This window comes from Lycorma delicatula, chromosome 2 (genome assembly GCF_047948215.1).
Source record: "Lycorma delicatula isolate Av1 chromosome 2, ASM4794821v1, whole genome shotgun sequence".
Classification (NCBI taxonomy): Eukaryota; Metazoa; Arthropoda; class Insecta; order Hemiptera; family Fulgoridae; genus Lycorma; species Lycorma delicatula.
This window is the reverse complement of record NC_134456.1, coordinates 124440689-124462354: the sequence shown is the minus strand read 5'-3', so window position 1 is coordinate 124462354 and position 21666 is coordinate 124440689. Positions and strand designations below refer to the sequence as shown.

The following is a 21666-nucleotide window of genomic DNA, read 5'->3' as shown; positions in this document are numbered from 1 at the left end:
CAGTCACTCTGTAGTTAACTTTAATGTAGATAAAATAAAGAAATTCCAGGATAATGAAATAAAATTAAACAGAAATTAAACTAGAAAATAAAAATATTTAAATCATAGTTTTCAATTATATTACATAATCAGATGTTTCGCCAAATCTATTTACCTACATATATATAACTTTCTTTCGTTTTCCTATTTAACCTCCGGGAATTCCCGTTCAGGAATTGCTTCAGAGGATGATATGTACGAGTGAAAATGAAGTGTACTCTTGTACAGTCTCAGTTCGACCATTCCTGAGACGTGGGGTTAATTGAAACCCAACCACCAAAGAACACCGGTATCCACGATCTAGTATTCAAATCTGTATAAACGTAACTGCCTATGTATGTATGCGTGTATGTATGTAATAATGACAAATTACAAATATACGTTTATAAAATTTTATTTCACTAATAACTTCTGATTTTTTTAATTTATTATTATTTTTTTTTTTTTTTGTTATTACTGAATTATTTATTGTATACTTTTTACAATCACGGGTTAATAATTAATAAATCAATATATTTAAATTTTTAAAAATAATAAATTCAAATAAAGTTAAAAAAGGAGATAAAGTCTGATTCGAACCGATGTGCCTTCCCCTAAGATCCAAATATTTCATTAATTAAAACTTAATCTGGCTATAACCCTGGAACCAATGAAAATAAGTACCACTTATAATATATCGTTGAAAAGCTCTCAAGGAGGTCTTATTACTACATTTAAGAAAAATTCCAAAATCCTATTTTCTTTTTATGTTTTGAGTTTTTTTGGATACTTTTGGTTCAGTGGATTGTAATCAAAAGGGAAGATGCACAACTGGATATTACAACAGTCCTACATTCACAACTTTAACATACAACAGCTAATCGTTTTTTTAGTTATGCGAGATACATATATACATATGTACGTACAGACGTCACGCCGAAACTATTCAAAATGGATTCAGGGATGGTCAAAATGGATATCTACGTTGAAATCTTAAAACCGAAATTTTTCGCGATTTCTTTATTTCGTACAAAGAAGTAAAAGACAGAGCTTTCATTCGTAAACTGATCTCGAGCAAACTTTCCGAATTATCATTCTAACAGTTTAGAATAACATCTCTATTTGTACGGTTTAATACTGCGATCACAAACGTTATTTTTTCAAAATTACTTTCTACAAGAAACAATGTTACATAATTTTGTTTCATAATCGTTCAAAATAAATCACGGCATTTTATTTGAATCGTATTTTCAACATTAAGATTCGACTTGGACAAAAAAAGGATATAGATGATGACCGGTTACGTCTACAACCATTAAATAATACCAATATTGTAGATATTAGATACTTATACAAGTTAAATATAAATACGCGCGCACGCACACAAGTACGAGTATATATAAGACTATAAATAGTTATTGTATCAAACCGTTACTAAAAAAAAAAGGGGGTCAGGAAGAACAAACCACTGTGTTACCAATTAAATACAGCTATACCAAATCAAATGACAATACAAATTTTATCACAAGCCTTCACCACAGAGCAGAGTCATCAGAGCGTAGAATTAAGACGCCACAACGAAGAAACACTTTCTCCCAGACCGTAACGAAGCTGCGAAAGTTGGCCGCTAAAATGGACTAGTCCAAGGGTTGTCGCCATAAACGTGATCAAACCGGCAACGACTTCCTTAACGGTCATTCATTCTACCGCCGTACATGGAAAAGGATTCGAGTCGAGATGATTATTTTTAATATCAAAACAATTCCGATAACTTTCTCCAAGCCGGTTAATCCTCAAACAAAATAATTACTAATACATATTTAACAATTTGAAGGAAAAAAATCAAACGTGTCTTTAATCCTATACTTAATTTCAAGAGGCCAAACGTAAATAAAAAATCAACTAAATACTGCTTTTGCTTTTGCTAATGCAGTAGTTCAGCTCGGTTCACAAAACTGGTAAACTTTTCATTAGAATAACATTATGGAGTGAAAATATTAAACTGATTTTTTACCAAAAATGTACTTTACATATGTTATTTTTTATAAATTGGAATATTTAAAAGATATTCAATTACTAAATTCACTGATAAAATTATTTCAACTACGGGGTATTACCAACGCTTCATTATTAAAATTCGTAAGAATAAAGGTGCAATACATTTCTGGGATTGGTGATTTATTCTTGCATATGAAGTTTTATTATAAAATTAATGTTTAAATAAACCAAGTTTTAAAAATTTTTAAAAAATCGGTATTTTTATTTTTTCTGCTCCCCATCTCCAAACTCACCTTCCAAGAAATCTTTTTGATTTGTCTACATTTACTAAGTTAGATGGAAGAAACTTAAAAAAAATCGAATAAAAATGTACAATCAATAAAAATATACCTAAGATTTTTTTTTTGTGGGGGGGGGGGGTAGGTGAATTATGATGAAATTTTACTTTTTTTATTTTTCTGTAATAATAGTAAAAAAATAATTTAAACTTTTAATAACATTTAAAGTTAAAATAAACCAAAAAGTTTTGAAAAATTCAAAAATCGATATTTCCGAACTTGGATCACCTCCAATATCGCCCTAAAGCATCTTTTTTTTTCGTTTGCACTTATACTATGCATACGAAAGCTTTAAAAACAACAATCAGTTAAAAATATGCAAATAAAAAGATAGCTCGATTTTTGGGGGAAAAGACTTCTGGGACAAATTTATTCAAAAATAGTTGCAAAACATGCACGCATATACTGAACTTTATATAATGTTAGCAAAATTTTGAGAAAATTGATCCTCAACCCCCCTCCCCAAGATATTGACCCCAAATTTTTTATATACAAATTGTCCCATATACACGAGTCTCCGTACAAAATTTCATCAAAATCGGTTTATCCAGTCAAAAATTAGTAAGCTTCAAGCATGCCAACACACACAAACGAACGAGAATTGCTCTCCAAGGTCTTTTTTTTTCTTTTTTTGGGGTTCTTCGGTCATGAAATGCCAAGAAATGCAAATAACAAACCACACCAATTTTTTTTATTTACATTACCATTCTTTCCTTCTTGAAGCTTAGCTCAAGAGAAGTAGTCTCCAAAGTGGGGTACGTGTTCCTCAGGGGGAATTTATACACCCACCGTGTTGGTCTAGTGGTGAACGCGTCTTCCCAAATCAGCTGATTTGGAAGTCGAGAGTTCCGGCGTTCAAGTCCTAGTAAAGCCAGTTATTTTTACACGGATTTGAATACTAGATCGTGGATACCGGTGTTCTTTGGTGGTTGGGTTTCAATTAACCACACATTTCAGGAATGGTCGAACTGAGACTATACAAGACCACACTTCATTTACACTGATACATATCATCCTATGAGGTAATACCTGAACGTTAATTCCCGAAGACTAAACAGGAAAAAGAAAGAAAACGGGGTTTGCAAAGAGATACATGGGGATACGACAAAATAGTATAAATAATCAGATTTTTGACTCTGTGTGTGTGTGTGTGTGTGTGTCACACACACAACTATTATAAGGAGGTACAACTTATAATTAAAAATTAAAATAAAAGCCTAGCCAGTATTTATTTAACATTATACTATATAACCACAAAGTCAAAGATCAGATATCTGAACATTTCTCTTCTGAAATCTCAAAAAGAAAAAAACATGAAAAAGCATGTAAAGTTGTCTCTTTACGTTTCAAATAACTAACTCTATCTGTAACCTAAAAACAACAATTAAGTTTAAAAAGTGGCACAGGACTATTTAACGATTTCGCTTTAGAAAATGTACTCTTAGAAATGTAGAATAGCCTTATTTTTAATTCATGAATGTAAATATCAGTATTTCTCATGCCTGCGACATATATAAAGCGTCATATATATTATTCATAAGTTGCATTTCAGCAATAGTAATGTTATCACGACGTTCGTTCGGTCTTCGCCGTAAGAGTCAGTAGAGAACTGGACGGCACGGCGAAGTCACCGAAATATGTTTACAGTTCTAAACGTGACCTAACCTAAAAGTGAAATTAAAATCGGTAAAAATTAAAAAGTAGGCATGAAAACATGATAGAATACTTTAAAAAATACCTCGAATTTTAGACTTTTTTTCTTCCATTTGATGAACTGCGGGACTCCAATGGTACTTTTTCCTCAAAACGGTGGGTTTACGAATCGCGTCGCTAGGTAGCAGTACTTGATAGTACTAAGTAGCGTACAAAAACTTGATAATGTACTTGAAATAAAATTTAAAAGAAAATATACTACATTGTTTTAATGGTAAATTCCTTATGTAAATGAAAGTACTGAAGATGAAACAATTATTTTAATTCCCATCCCTTCATTAAAAAAAAAATAAATGTATTAGTTTACAAGAGATTATACCCGCTAATAAAATACAAAAAACACGAACAGTAATAAAAGACGGCTATTACCGCTTTGTTTCTGATCTTTTTTTTTAAATGGCCAATACATATTTAAAAACAATGTCATTAGATTATAAAATAAGGCTCATAATGGAAGTAGACAAGGGAAAAAAGAAAAAAGCGTGATCGCATCGGAATTCGGTATACCACCCAACACGCTTAAAACTATTTACAAAAACCGTGAGAAAATTTTGAAAGATCGTAGTCTTCGTTACTCAGGCGTTATCAAAAGGATAAGTCTAGCAAGTATCCTGATGTTGAAAAAAGCGCTTAAAAGTGGTTTAAAAACAGTCGCGATCAAAATTTACCTATCAGTAGACCAATTTTACGTGAAAAAGCCGAATACTTTGCGAGACAGTTCATAAATTGCACGGATTTCAAAGCTAGTGTTTTGGTTTGCTTAATAAATTTAGAGATAAGTATGGAATAATTTTTAAAAGTGATTGTAGTGAAAGTGACAGTGTAAATGAAGAAGTTTGTAATACGTGAATAAACAGTCAACTAAAAGAAATTTTGAGCACATACAACGAATCGGACATTTTTAACGCTGACGAAAGTGGAATGTTTTACAAATGTTTACCTGACAAAACTTTTACTTTTAAATGTAATAAATGCCACGCTGGGAAACGAAGTAAAGACCGCATCACAGTTCTCCTGGGTGCGAACATGTCGGGGACAGAAAAGTTAAAACATCTGTCAACTGGTAAATCGAGAAAACCACGTTGTTTCGCTAACGTTAAATATTTTCCTATTCAATATGAAGCCAATAGAAAACCAGTTACCAGATTACTAGTGAAATCTTCGAAAAATGGTTTTTCAAATTGGGTCATTATTATCATTCGAAAGATAGAAAGATTGTTCTATTTACTGACAACTGCCCAACACATCCAAAATCGTTTCCTCAGGAATTGTTATCGATAAAATTGTTACCTCAAAACTCCAACCAATGGATCAGGGCATTACACAAAATTTAAAAAAATGTACAGGAAAAGGATTATAATGAAAACGTTAGAGATGGTTGAAAAGAAACGAAAACCAGAAATTAATCTTCATCATTGTCTACGGAAAGTTAAAAAATCTTGGAATGATGTGATTGGGCTAACAATTTTTAACAGTTATAAAAAAGCTGGATTTAAAAACCCACAACCCGTTATTTTGTCGGAATATAACAAACCAGCAGTGAAAACCTTTGATTTAGCAATAATAATGGTGATGTTTTGCAAGTACCCAGTGACGTAACTTTTCGGGATTACGTTTCTGAAACCGAATACCCTACTGATGAAGATAATGTAATCAATGCGATTAACGCAAAGGCAAATGAGAGTGACGCCATAGCGACTGATTCGGATAACAATGATAAACTATCCAGTGTACCACCCCCAACTTAAATGGAAGTTACAGTTACAGATAATGTTGAGTCTGTTCGACGATTCGTTGAGTCAAAAGGTGATGTACCAGAATCGGTTTTTTCCACGGTGGCCGATATAGAAAAATGGTTGAATACACTGCATCAGAAGAAACATCGGACAACAACTATAACAAATTTGTAATCGATTTTAAAAGTTCAGTTTTTGTTTTGCGAAAGAGCCTATTATTCTTCACTTTATATTTTTTATAATTTTAATTTTGTTTTTATTTTATCTCTCTTCTTTATTTCTTTATTTCTTCTTTATTCTCTTTTTATTTTGTCTCTTTTCCTGTTTAGCCTCCGGTAAGATACCGTTTAGATAATTCTTCAGAGGATGAATGAGGATGATACGTATGAGTGTAAATGAAGTGTAGTCTTGTACATTCTCAGTTCGACCATTCCTGAGATGTGTGGTTAATTGAAAACCCAACCACCAAAGAACACCGGTATCCACGATCTAGTATTCAAATCCGTGTAAAAATAACTGGCTTTACTAGGACTTGAACGCTGTAACTCTCGACTTTCCAAATCAGCTGATTTGGAAAGACGCGTTCACCACTAGACCAACCCGATGGCTCTTTTATTTTATCTGGAAAACTTTTAATAACACAATACTTGAATTAAAACTGAACTATGTTTTATATATAATTATATTTTTTACTATTCATAATAAGTATAGCCCTTTGTATTTTTCATTCATTAAAGATTTTTGTACAATAAATTCAGAGAAAACATGCGATTAATGTATAGTATTTTCGTGTATATTTATTAGCCTACATTTTGTTTAGTGTCTTCCGCGTTAATAATAGACTACTCTTCAGGTAAATTAAATTTATCTTACTAACTACATGTACATACTAACTAGTAATACTTACTAAATACCGTATTTACAATGCTGAATCATGTCATGTAATAATATTGATTACTGCGCTATAAGATTATATGGAAAAACTGCAATATTTTCTTAAATAGTGCTGTACATTTTGCGCGAGTGAATTTACAGCGAGTAGTAATTTTTACATGTATGTTACTCAAAGTCGAATTTTTAATAAACAATAACTTAACAACACAAGGAAAATTTGCAAGAATTAAAATCTTATGACTATAACCACTTGATTGTTAAATGAAATAACTTTAAAAACCAATAATTTCCCGTTATTATACCTGGTAAATTATGTATAATTTAACTCAAATTACAGCAAGTTAAATTTTTTAGGATGTTCTTGTTAAATATTAAAAGAATACACGTTCATAACAGAAAGTCAACCCAGGCTATAAAAACTTGACAAAGTGTAATGACTTTTTTGAAGATACAAGGACGTTCACGTAACGTAATACTCTAATTTCAGTATTCAATTACAGAATGTAATAAAAGAATGAAATATCAACTAAAATCTTATAGAACTTACTTAACAAATTATTTGAATACATTTTATTAAATATATCAGATGCCTATTTAATAAGCTGTTTTGATTAGTATGAATAATTTATATCAGGTTAAAAAACAGACGATGTTCAAATGTCTAATGGAAAATTTCCAAACCTGTTCCAGAAATGATAATTTAATTTCTAAGTAAAACAATTTCAGAAAAATTATTTAATCCAAGCGCACTATCGTGCATTGTTTGCCCCCCCCCCCCATCATAAGTCATGTAAAGTTAATGAGATTACAAACCGATGGTTCTGGTGAACATAATCACTAAAAAAATGTATGCACCGATAACTGCAAATATCTATTGTATATAGTATAATTGGAAAATTCAGAAAGTTTAAATGTAAAATAGTGGACGATTGGAATTTTAAAATACATTTTATTCGACTGAATGAATGTTTCAGTAACTTCCCTAAATTCCAAAATTTCTAAAGGAAGTAAATCAAAAGAATATCATTTTGAATTTTAACTTAAAAAAGAACAAGATTCTTCGACAAAAATCCGAAGGATATTATTGAAAAGTCCTCTATTAATATCTCAGTTCCTTAAAGAACTAAAAAACTGTGTAATAATTTTAAATATTTTAGAGAAATTAACTTTTAACCCCAGCATACATTTTCTACATTCTTACTTAAAAAATGTATTTCAAGTATATATTTCAACACACTACAACATAACGGGTAGTTTTTTTTTAAACAAACAGTTTTTAATCAAATATTCCAACATAAACATTTTAATAACAAAAAAGACTCATTGAAAGAGAAACTTCATACCGTTAACACTCTTTTTTTCTTCAAGGAAAAACCAACTGCCAGTAATACACGAACATGTGTGTGATGTTAATCACACATTCATCTTAAGCAATAAACAGATCCTTTGATATTAACATTCTAGAAATTAATTAAATCATTTTATAAGTGAATAAATCTCAAACGTGTGCTATAAAAGTTTTTCAAGCTCAGTAGCTAATTCGTATTTTTAACACACAAGTTATATAATACCGTAGCATCGATAAAACAGGTAACTATGTTCCAATAAATTCACTCGATAGGTATTAATTTTCAATTCCGAAAATTAGTTAAATAGCGGGATGATCGCTAAGAAATGAAATTCTTACGTCCTGAAGTAATTAACGGAAAAATTACTTACTGGTATAAAAACACAGAGGGAGGTAGTCTAAAACGAGAGTGTTTTGCACACGAGATATTATTACCATATGCTGGAAAAAGTCTAGGAAGACCGTCATGTAAGCATTCATGACATCGCCAATGAATTGAACCATTTGGAGAAAGCTTGGCTACAAAAAGAAGTTCGATTGGGTGCCACATGATGTAACTCAGGAAAATTTACTCCAAATTTCTATCTGCGAATCTCTACTGAATCGAGCCATTTCTTAAGCGGTTGATTACGACTGATGAAAAGTGGATAACCTACAACAATGTGCGAAAAATATCGTGGTCGAAGCAAGTAGAAGCTCCACAGTCTGTGGCAAAGCCCATACTGATGCCCAGGAAGGTTATGTTGTGCATTTGGTAGGACTGGAAGGGCATCGTGGATCAAGAGCTGCTGCCGCCAGACAGAACGGTTTGAGTCAGTACTCAAACCTTTCTTTACTTTCGACGATTAGCAGTTTGCATCTAGTAATTAAAATGAAATGAACTGGTCAACAGAAAGGGTATCGTATACCACCATGCTGACAACGCCGACCGCGTACATTTTTAACGACTCGTCAGAAATTGAGAGAACTTGACTGGGAAGTTTTAATGCATCAACCGTTTAGCCTGGACCTGGCACCGTCAACTATCATTTGTTTCGGTCTATGCAGAACTCCCTGAATGGTGTTAAGTTAGTTTCAAAAGAGATTTGTGAAAGCCACTTGTCACAATTTTTTGATCAGAAACCACAAAGTTCTATAGCGACGGGATTATCCTGATGTAGTGAAAATGGCAGGTTATCGAAAAAACGGTACATGTGTGGTCTCATAATGTTATTTTCCAGAAATAATAAATGCATTCTCAATTTTGGCCTCAGAGGCGCAATACATTTTAGAGATCTTGATATATAAATTAATAAAGAAGTACAAATTACGAATAATGGGAACCACAAAAGCAGAAAGTTAATTTTGGTTTATTTAACAAATAATTATCCAAAACGATTTCCGACGTAATACGCCATGATCGGACGTCTATTAAAATCGAATAAAATATTTTATATGAAAATATAATCGTCAATAAAACGAATTTAAATGCTAAATAAATAAAATAGTTAATTTCGAATCATAGAGGCTGCGGCCATAAAAATTACAATTTTAATTTAAATAAAACCAATCTGCAACTCGAAATTGTGGTATACCATCCAGGAAGCTAATGTCAAATAATAAATCATTAACTGGATTGAAAACAAATGAAAGAACAAGATTATTCACAAAGAGAAAGAAAACTTGTACCACATACTTTGTATACCGTACTACCTTCTTTCTGTCTTATTTCTTTAATAGCATTAAAACAAAAAGATTAAAATTACTATTCTTAAAAATGTATCTCAGAATCATATTTTTATTTAAAAATATCAGTTACCAAATAATGATGACTGGTTTTCAAAAAATAGTAAAAAAAAAACGGGAATTTCCGAAAGATAAAAAGGAAACGTGAATATCTCAATTATCAGTAATACAATTTCATTAAACTTGTATATTTCATAAATCTTTACTCAATTCAATTTATAAAACGAAGAGGAGCAAAGTTTTAAGAAATATATCTCATTTAAATAAACAAACAATATTTTAAACTATTACATAAGCCGCATTTCATTTTAATTTTTTAACAAGCTGAAATTTTTGAAAGTGAACTTTTTTTAGCAGCTCATCTAATTTATTCTTGCAAGGGGCAGAATTCCGGGGTATGGATAGAGAGCGCTATTAAATTGGAATCCAACCGCGCCGTCTAGTCTACACCGCCCAACACTGCAATGCGTTCGTTACTACACGAAAATAAATTTCAATTTCGTACGACATAGCAAATTACAAAATACAAAAAAGTCCTTTTATTTCTTAATTTATTCACTCAATTATGATGATAAAAGATTTCTCTTTTCCTAAAAAAAAAGTCATAATTTATAAGCTAATTAAAATTCATTAACAGTACAAACATAACCAAAAATGTTTTTTAAGTTATCATTTACAATTTTACCTGAAATTTTATTTAATATCAATTCCCCACGATATTCATAATCAAAACTTAAAATTGGAGTAAATCCTCTCAAACAGTTATTCAATAATAATCAACTACTTCTAGTAGTAACAAACAGAAGTAATAAAAAAATTACCACAAACATCAAACTTCACTATTTTTTTAACATAACCAACAAAACTCACAGTCAGAAGAATTTTCAACTCAAACACGGCTTGTAATTTAAATACAGATATTAAAAATTAAATATACTTTCAAGCAAACAAATTCAAAGGACTTCAAATCGAAATGCATTCAACATTTATCATTGGATAACCTCCAAAATAAGACGATACATGCAGTAAATAATACTTCACTCGACCGGTCAATAATGAGACTTACCTAGAGTAAAATAAAATTTATGTACCCCGAAAGATATAACAAACCTCAACAGAAACCTGGAAACATCAGCATGCAGCAGCTTCATGTATAAAATTCAAAGTTACAAAGAAAACTCACAGATTAGAAAAAAGGTTTCACAACACGAGTACTTAAATCTTCAAGTTCATTTTCAATAGTGTCAAGAAAAATCGAACTCGCTAAGGTTAAAGAGCTTTGCTTTGTAGATTAGGTTCAAGGTAATAACTATTATTCGAATAAAAGTAGGGTCGAATAAAGCCAAACCCGTTGTTCTACAATCTAAATTCGGTCAAACAAACTTCTTTAAGACTGCTGAACCAGACACGAAAACTTAATACTGTATAAAATAGATGAATTCATTTTTTGTGTTCAATTATATCGATTAATTAAATGAAAGAAGTTTAGATTAAAAAGCATCCGAAGTCCAGGTTAATCGGTTACGGTACACAGATACCAACCAGTTTGCGTCAACTTTCTTGAATGCAACCGGCAATAATATCCAGGTTATATCAGGCAATAATATCGAACGGTTCGTAGACAACCTACTTCATTAATGGCCTACAAGAAAATCAAATCGAAGACCTTCCGTTACACTACTGTTCAAATGACTACAATACGATATCGTTCACTCTTCCGTTAATTGTAAACTTTTTCTATGAATAAATTTTTACATTTTAATCAATATTGACAAATACGTTAAAATAAATTCACCGAAACATTTATTATTCTGATTCATTGACAACTGTGTTATATTAGTACAATAAACATTAATTATTCAGAATGCTCAACATTAACACTGAATGTAATAGATATTAAACATTTTACTTCAATAATGTCAATTGATACAATGCAAAACTAAAGGTACAACATTGTTATAGGGTTAACAACAACCCGCTTAAAAATATAAAGAATATATTTAAAAAACTAATAAAATGAAGGTTTAAGAAAAGTAACAGTCTTAAAATATACGATGAATCAGAATTAATTATTAAATTTTTCTGATGAGTAAACTAATTGTAAGTACCACCACGTAACTTACCCACTACTTCCTGCGTGAAAGATATACGTAAATTACGTCACATGCATGTAGTTTCAAGTTCCAGAATAATGGAAAAAATAAAAAGTGCTTAGTTAAGCCTATTAACAAATTATTTTAATTTTTTTTTTTTAAATAGCCACAATAAAAATTTTAATAGATTTAATTATAACGCAATTAAACATAAATTTAAATTATATTTTATTTCTTAAGCGAAAAGTTAATGCAGAAGCAAAAATAAAGAATAGGTGTAAAATAGTTTGAAGAAAATGTTTGTTATAACTTTTTCCAGAAAATAAAATATGAGAATAGGCATCAGACTCCAAACACTTATTAATTCTGTAACAATTAGCAACTATGGTGGAATAGAAACAATTATTTAAAAACTACAAACTTCACGACCACAGAGAAATTCTACAATTTTTTTTTTTAATTTAAAATTTCTTCCAATTACAACCGGACTTAGACGGGAGGGAATGTACATGAATTTTACGACGGGATGTATTTTCTATAATCCCAATCTGAAGGACTTAACATCAGATGAAGTAGATGAACAGTTTTATTTGTTTCGGTAAGGAGAACGATGTTACTTTTTACTTAAGGATTTTTGTGCTTTAAACATGTAACTAAACTAACATTAGTAAGTAAAAATAAAAGTTTTTTTTCTGTTTAACCGATTACTTTTTGCAGTTTTAATCAAATTTTATTACCTTCTGAAACAATTTAGCAAAATCGTCTTATTTATTTAATCAACGTAAACAAAAGAAATTTTTAACTTGTATTTTTGCTTAAGTAGTCTTAGTAGTTATATTAGCAGAGTTTGGGAAGGAAACTCGTTTTCCATTTTAAAAGTGAACGCCTTGAAAATAATAGTGAAAAAACCTCCTAAAAAGCTCAATTTGTTCATAAAAGGATAACAAACGCCTACACTGCAGGGGGCTCGTCATAAAAACTGAATACCTTCACATGATCGTCTTATGGACTAATAAAACTGAACTTCAACTTCAGTTTAAAAATTATAATTCACTTAGTAATTTAATTCCAAATCCCTTTCTTTTTTTCCTGTTTAGCCTCCGGGAATCAATCACCATCAGGTATTACTTTAGAGGATGTATGAAAATGATATGTATGAGCGTAGATGAAGTGTAGTCCTGTACATTCTCACGTCGACCATTTCTGAGATGTATGGTTAATTAACACCCAAACCACCAAAGAACACCGGTATCTACGATCTATGATCGTAGATTTGATGATTGTATTCAAATCTGTATGAAAGTCTTGAATAAAAGATTTTTGTATAAAATATTTGAACGTTGGAACTCTCGACTTCGAAATCAGCTGATTTGCGAAGACGCGTTCACCAGTAGACCAACCCGGTGGGATTCCAAACTCTGATTTAAACTCTGATTTAATCAAACTCTTTTATTAAGTATTCTAAACCAGCTGGAGAAAGTTAATTTCGAAATAAATAAATAATGGATATATACGGAAAATTACAATACTTATGATCAATTTTTTTTATACTTTTATTCATTTGAAAGATAATGTTTAAATAATTAATTAAGAACGATAAGCAGTTTTTTTTATATTACAGATTTTATTAAAAATTGTTTTTAATCAGCTGGAATAATTTAAAAGTAAATAATTCAAACCAAAAGAATTAATGTACTTAAAAAACTTTATCCTCATTTACTAATATAAAATCTATTTACATGAGTATTTGGATAGTATTTCAAGCAAAGTTAAGAAATTGTTCATAATTTTGGCTAATTGATGGAAGAAATGAACAAAGTTGTCTTATTCTGAATTTCCTCAAACTTATTAATGACCTGTTAAAAGAAATCAAGAGGATATACAATATAAAAGTACACCTTGCGAATCTTAAGACAGTACAACCAATACTTTCTAGCAGAATATGCATGTATTTCGACGGTGATCCGTAGACATTTTAAAATATATTTTTCCTTTACAACTCGGTCACAAGCTTTTAATATACGCGTATTTAGTTAAAACTTCACCGGATCATATGAGATGCTCTGATGAGTAATTGTAGCTTCACATGTTCACCTCAATCCGTTTGGCTTGAATTTTATTTTAAATGTAAAATTAGCCGAATAAGGTTGATGCTTAAAAATGAGAATAGTGAAAAACTTTTGTACCGTATGAAAAATACCAAGCCTGAGCAGAATTCCAATCAGGTTCTTTAGGGTGTAAGGCTGGATGTTCACACTCAATCACAGTGGTCGGCAATTTTTGTTTTCTAAAAAAAAGTCTACGTTTGTACATTTCCGCACCGGCAATTGAAGTAAGAATTGCGAAATCGTTTTGAAGTAAACGAACGCGAATATTATCTTCAATAATGTAACGCCATTAGTTCACAGTAGCCGTAAGTCAAATTAACAATGCATGTAAAATCTCATATGGTTAGTTACAAGCAAGTGCACGACAGACAAATAGATGAGCTTATTTTAAAAACGAGCAATGATCTGGCATCATTCAATCAGAAACCACGGATGTATCACGGCACTACGTTTCTACAAAAACCTACACGACTAAGAATAAGACATTAAGTAGCACTAAATAATACATGCTACCAATAAACAAACGGTAAATGTACGAATGCGATTTATCAAGGAGAACGGCCACCCACAATTTATGCTAATAAGATAATTTTAGCTTTAACAGTGAAATACAACCCTGAGCAAAGGAAATACTTATTATTTGCAACTGCAAACGTACATGTATTCAAAAGTAACGCAATAAAATGTACATATATAAATTGCATAAATAAATCAAGAACTTCTACATAAAATTTATTTTGAAACAAGTTATATAATTGAAATGCTGATAAAGACATAATTAGATCATTTTCATTAAAGATAAAAGACTACAAACTATAACTACCTAAGTAGTTTAGTCTGTTTACTTTAGTCGGCTACATAACTGTATATTGAAGATAAGACTACAAACCTTATGTACTGCTACTCAGACTAACAAATAAAATTATAGGAGAGTTAACATAAACCTACATACAGTAGCTTGTTTCAAAATCTATAATTCAATTCAAAGAATAACCGTTAAAGGTACCCGCAACGGATTTATATATAACAAATCTTTAAAGATATATTATGTAATATAGAATACGAAGTATTAGCTCGAAGGCTGGTTCGATCCTCTTGTGCTACCGACTGAAACACAAGAGTAAGAAGCATAAATTATCTTTCAAAGATTTATGGAGTATGAAGCCGAATTCATAAAAAAATTAAAACACCTGTACTTATTACTGAAAACGATTAATAGGTACGAACCAAAAGTGAAATTATGTTAATATTTTACTAAACACAACTGAAATTTACGTGTACAACAATCGAACACAAGGTAAGACGAAAGACAATCTACAATGAGGATAGAATCTGAGATAAGAACAACTACACTGCTTTTCAAGTAAGACATACGGGGGAAAATTTAAGGCAAAAAAAATTACAAACTATAGAAAATGTAAGAAAGACGTCAAAAGCAAGTTTTAGACAAGCAAATAATATCTTACTCATATAAAAGAATACTGCTATAATAAACTGACCTATAATAAACCACAATTTTGGGGCCAAAAGGCCAGTAACTAGGACCAGCCACTTGCCAACTGGAGCCAGAGAAATTAAAAGTACAAAATTCGAATTCTTAAACGATATGCTCACCATAACACATATTCGTTCAATCACTTTCACAACGGTATATATAAAATAAACACATTTAAATTATAATTTAGAATATTCTACAAAATATAATTAAAGTAGTTATGAAACAGCTTTTAAGGAAAAAATGTTTCAACAATTCTGAATAGAAAGGGTAAATGAACATGCTAATAACAATATCTTTTAACTCGAATTATAACATGAAATCGTCTGAATAAATGTAAATCTAAATAGCACCTTCTTCGGTGCTATATGTATTTTGAACAAAAAGTTAAATAGCAGCGTCGAAATTTAAACTACATAATTATGGATATGATTACCTTGTCAACATGGCGAAAAAGAAATTAAAAAAAAAAGTTAAGAACTTACAAGCATTCAAATTAAAGTAAATTAATTAGACGGTGTACTAAACTTCATTAAATTCAGTCTCCACGGGACAATCAATATCGTTTGTGTACGGTCATACAGGTAAACTTAACAAGTGTACTCTTGTTAATTAACTATCGATTTCATTAATTTCATGCATTACACAATTTTAACACTAATTGCATTTTAATTAAAATTATTTTAATTATCTTATAACTATCGACAGACACGTAACGGTTTCTGTTTGCGTTAGAAATACAAACTAGACAAAGAAATACAAAATACCCAATAATATAATACAATAATTCTACACAGACATAGGTCAGTAAAGTTAAATAATATTAACTCAAACTCTGAACAAATATGTTGTACAATATTCTAATTTATGGATTCTGAACACGCTATTAAATAATTTTTTAAATCTTATATGTTTATTTTTTCTTTTATAATCACATCGATTCGCAAAGTTCATTCAGCCATTCAGTAGTTTCACCGGTATCAACAGAATCGCCAAATCAACCGGCATAAAAATAAAATAATAACCGGCAAAATTCTGCTGTAAAGTTTATCAATAACAACAAAATAATCCAAATAAATAGTGTGAATTCAATGTAAAATAAAACAAACAAACAAAAATTGAAACATACCTTCGGCATCTGCCATGTTGTATTAAGTTGCTACCCGTACAATCTGCAACACAAGTGCTACCCGTACAATCTGCAACACAAGAAGAAAGAAATGAGAATGCGATGCTGTAGCGCTGCACCTGCAGTTGCTATGCTAGGAAAGAGGGGTGGACGACCCAGCTGTTCAGCCCCCCCCCGCCACCGACCGAAAAGGAGGATCAATGCAATTGCCTGCCGGCCCCCACCCTACATCATACACCCCACTTCATGTCTAGCCACCCTAAACTCCCTGTACAACGGCATAACCTACCTACCTCTACACCTACGTGAATCATCAGGCCGGCAACATTATCGGACTGGCAGACAGTTTTATATAATAAATAAAATAAAAAACTTGTTTATATTCATCGTCAATATAATATTAACTAGCCGTCACAGAAATACTAAATGAAATAAAACTTTCTTATTCAATTAAATAAAACTCCATGATTAATCTGACACACGACACCTAAAATGAAAGTTTATTAAAATATAATTAAAGAAATCAAACGACGAATGAACGATATATGATCCAAAATATCAACTTACGTATTGATAAACATAACTAACTATTCATGTATGACAAATAACTTTATTTAATATATAAAATTACAAACTAATTGTACGAAAAAGCGAACACTAATATACTATACACACAATTATCAAATTAAAACTGAAAAACAAAACTACATAAAAGTAGAATTTTTTTCAACTTTACTAATTTAACAAATACGACCGCAACAAAAACATATAAGTAGTGATATAAAGAAATTAAAGAACAAATAATCTACAATTTGTTAATTTATATTTATATTTTCGTATGAGATTCTGTAATTTTGGAGAAATTACTTAGAATTAAAAACATTTCCATACTGAATAATTATAATCAATAAATTAACGTTTATTTTCATTAATTACTGGGTGAACTGATCGGTTCATCAAATATTGTAAAAATAAGGATTAAGATCATCGAATGAGCCATCATTCCACCGACCTCCGTGGCGGAGTGGTAGCGCCTTTTCAAGGAGTCTTCCGTATAGAAAGCCCAGTATTATGTTTACACAACACATATTCCATACACTCACATGAGCAAACATTAGGATCATGAAGTGAATTTATCACCCGCAAATTATAATTTCTTCAAATTTTCTTACATCTTTTATTAATCGCAGAGTTATTTCAAAAGTGTATCAAAAACCAATTTACCCTTCATTTTTATAAAAAAAAGTCTACTTTAAACATAGAAATATAAAATTTTATTTATTTGCACTGTGTTGAGCAACCAATGGTACTTAGAAATTACCACAACCATCAAATTCTATCAAGAGAGATTCGTTATACATGAAAAATTGGTAAACAGGTCAAAACAGAAGTCCAGCTCGGAGGTCGAATTCAGAAGAAAATCCAACGAAAAGAATCGATATTCTATTGTAATTCATTGAATGCCAACCATGATGATTCAGGATTGAATATCTCCTACATCCTACAGTAATCAAACGTATTTTTTTCGATATACGAATAATTAAGGACTGTTTAATAATCGCGATATGGGCAAATGCTTCACAATTCGAGTACCAATACCTTTCCAGCAAAACTAAATAAGTACCGTATATTTTGAAAAGTAAACCATATATAATCAATCAAGAAGTAGAAATTGAACATTCTTGTAATTACAGTAATTCGAACATTTATTTAGAATAAACTTCAAAAATAAATTTGTTATTCTAGATTAGCTTCAAATAGTGTACATTAAGTTATTAAATCGTTAATGAAAATAAATATTTTAATCGTATATGAAGCAACTAAACCCAATTAACGGTACAGATATCTTCAATGTATCAGTTAAAAATAAAACCAAGCGTACTTCGTTGACTCAATGATACAGTTACCCTAATGGTAATAACACTGCTATGTTACTTCCATTCGTGCCTAGTTGTAAAATTCAATATTGTGCAAGCTGTTTTCAAATACCCTACTTAAGGAAAAGACAAATAAGCTAATCTACCTATATAAATTGTTAGCGTATTACAGAAGTTTAGTTTGGAGTAATTGCGTGCACAATCTTCGGTCTTCCATTTGAGAAATATTAAAAGAAATATATATATAAATGCTAACACTAAAATTCATTAACAGCGCTGAATTCAATTACATATGTAAGACATCTGTTACTAATCATTGTTTGAAAGACCATACTACTATTGTGCACAAATAGGTTTTAACAAAATAAAGATAGATCAGCACGTTTTAAAATACTATTTTGTTCCAGTAATAAAAACAATATATTCATTAATACATAAAGATTAATTTTTTTTTTTTATTTCTGTCCTTCAACATTTACTGATAAAGAATTAATCAACAAAAATGAATAACTATAAATGCATTATTCGAGTATTTTTAAAAAACGTTTACTACACTAACATTAAACGAAAAACTATTTATCCAAATGAAAATAATAATTTTCTTTATAACAATAAAAAAAAACCTGAAAAGATACGTCAAATCACACAAAAGTCGCATTAATAATTACAGTTCAAAAAACTTCAAAATCAGTAAAATAGAATAAAAACAGCAAGTATATTCTAAAATAAACACGCTTAAGTAGAACTTGTTTGCCCTTTTAAAAAGCCAAAAAAAAACCCATACAATATAAGTAAATGTTCTCGCCTTTTTTTACCTCCGGGACCACCGTTAGGTATTACTTCAGAGGATGAGATGAATAACAACTTTTCTAGCGTGTGAAAATGCCATGCCTGACCGGGATTCGAACTCGGGACCTCCGGATGAAAGGCCGAGAAGTTACCACTCGCGCCACGTGGAGGCCGGCAATACCGAATACCTGCCCACAACTTTTCTAATGAGAAAATCTACGTAAAAATTAATTTTATATTTTCACTGTTGTAAGCTACGTAAAATATTTATGAAATTAAGAAAAAAAATCTAATGTAAATCGATTAATATATTATATCATAAATAATGAATTTCAATCAAATTATACATCAAAAAATATCTTATTAGTTTTTTTTTTAGTACTTATAATTAATAACATTAAAAGTGCTTTAACGTTATTACATTTCATAAAAGCAGGATTACAAAAGTTTAGAAGATTTAAATAATATAGCGTACGTTACTAAGAAATCTAGTTCGTAGCTTAACAGAGACTGTCCTTTGTTTTGTATAGAGGGAACCACCAGTCGGTAGATAAGTTCTACGAGATATATTTATCTCGGTTCCATAAATTCAGATGAAAGATTGATGAGGTAAACCAAATCTGAAGTCTTTTTTCAGTTAAGGAATACATCATTGAGAAAAGATCAGCAAAGAGAGACTAAGAATAAGCATTGTCAATATATGCCTAAGCATACATTGTCTATATGCCTATGCTTTTGAATGAGTTGAGAGCATCTAATTATATACAGAACAAATATAAAAGACTAGAAATAACAAAAATGAGATCTTCCAGAAAAACTGTCAGAAAACCAAAGTATATAACAAGAAATAGCATTATCGGAGAAGAATTAAAGCAGAATTCGGCAGGTGATCGGTTGTTCAAAAACTTTCAGATGTTGTGGGCACTGACTGATGAATCCCAAATCCCATCAAAGTTCTAGAATCAAAATCAGTTTGAAGGGGTGTATGAGGAATACCAAAGATAGACTGAGAGAAATAAATTTGTGGAGAAGGCTATGAGAATTATTAATTTAAAATGTTATCCTCTATATGTGATAAATGATTGAGAATTATTAATTTAAAATGTTATCCCCTATATGTGATAAATGATTGAAAATTAGTTTTATTTTTATGAAAACAGCTTCTAAAAAACTTCTAAGTTATAACAAATTTATAGCCCTTGTTTTCACTACGAATTAATTAAACCTATATATTTGATAAAAATTTCCGATTAGTTCCATGAAAATAATTTTTTTTAAAATAATAATAATAATAATAATAAATTTAACTCCAATTTTTAAGAGTAGGTGCATGGTAATCTAACTCTAACAATGGTAGAATTTTTTTTAAATATAAAAATAAAATTTTGAATTTGGAGTTGAGGATATTTTATTTTAATCTTATTATTTTAAAATTATATTACTTTTCGATAGCCCAAAAAATGCACGATTAGGTTTTTCTACTCCAACCTCCTTTAAGGTTTCTTAATATCTCCTCAACCAGTAATCCTGGGGTAAAAATAAATAAATCAAATAAACGCCAGTATACAATAAATCCAGGATTTGTTAACAGAGATTTCAGTACTTTTGAGTTCAAGGAACCTCAAAATGTTTATAAACACAAAACTGACGGAAGACAATTTTGACCGATAAGAATACTTACTTATTTAAATGAATGCACAACGCGTAGGTAAGATTTGAACAAATACAATTACATTATCTAACAAACTTTTATAAACTTCAGGCAGACAATCTTATTTTAATAAGACATAATGTACTCGATTTATAAGACTAACTAAAATTGCATGTGAAAAGTGAAAAGAATACATCAATAATCGATTGCACTAGTTTGTTGCAGATGTTTTTTTCTTCATCTAATTATAATTTTGCAGTAACAAATTACTTTAGTATAACAGTAAATTAACCGACGAAATTTTAAATGACGCTATTTTCTATCAATGAAAATGAATTTTTAATAAGTGCTTGAAAAATATATACACGAAGTCAAAAAAATATACACCTCTCATCAATGTACGCCCACGAGGAAAAATAAATGAATTAAAAACACCTACTATTATCTTGTTTAAAAACTATACCTGAATAGTTTTAACACTGTACCTAAAAATAATTACGGTATAATAATTAACGAGTTAAGTATGATTACTTGAATAGATGAACAACAAAGATAAGATTTAAATTAATTGTTACTTAAAAATATTAACTCTCCTAATTTATACATTTAATTCACTTTCACAGTTTTTCGTTCCTTTAATAACTCAAACCTTTTCCTTTCGAAATAAGACCTTTTTAACATTTTTCATACAAGAGAGTAAACCCTGCAGAAGGGCTCACATAAACAAAAATAGAGTTACCTAAAGTCATTTCAA

The 21666-nt window shown here is 30.3% G+C and overlaps 1 protein-coding gene across 2 annotated transcripts in view; it reads right to left on the bottom strand.

Annotated features, from left to right (window-relative positions):
* The window catches only part of stai (stathmin), a 129148-nt gene that overhangs the window by 81132 nt on the left and 26350 nt on the right, over positions 1-21666 (bottom strand). Inside the window, exon 2 of one of the 2 annotated variants that reach the window (XM_075356208.1) lies at positions 16596-16665. In XM_075356208.1, the coding sequence (XP_075212323.1) occupies positions 16596-16611 (16 nt within the window). In that variant the 5' untranslated portion in view covers positions 16612-16665. The remainder of the gene's footprint in view (positions 1-16595; positions 16666-21666) is intronic. The other variant, XM_075356209.1, reaches the window with a different exon arrangement.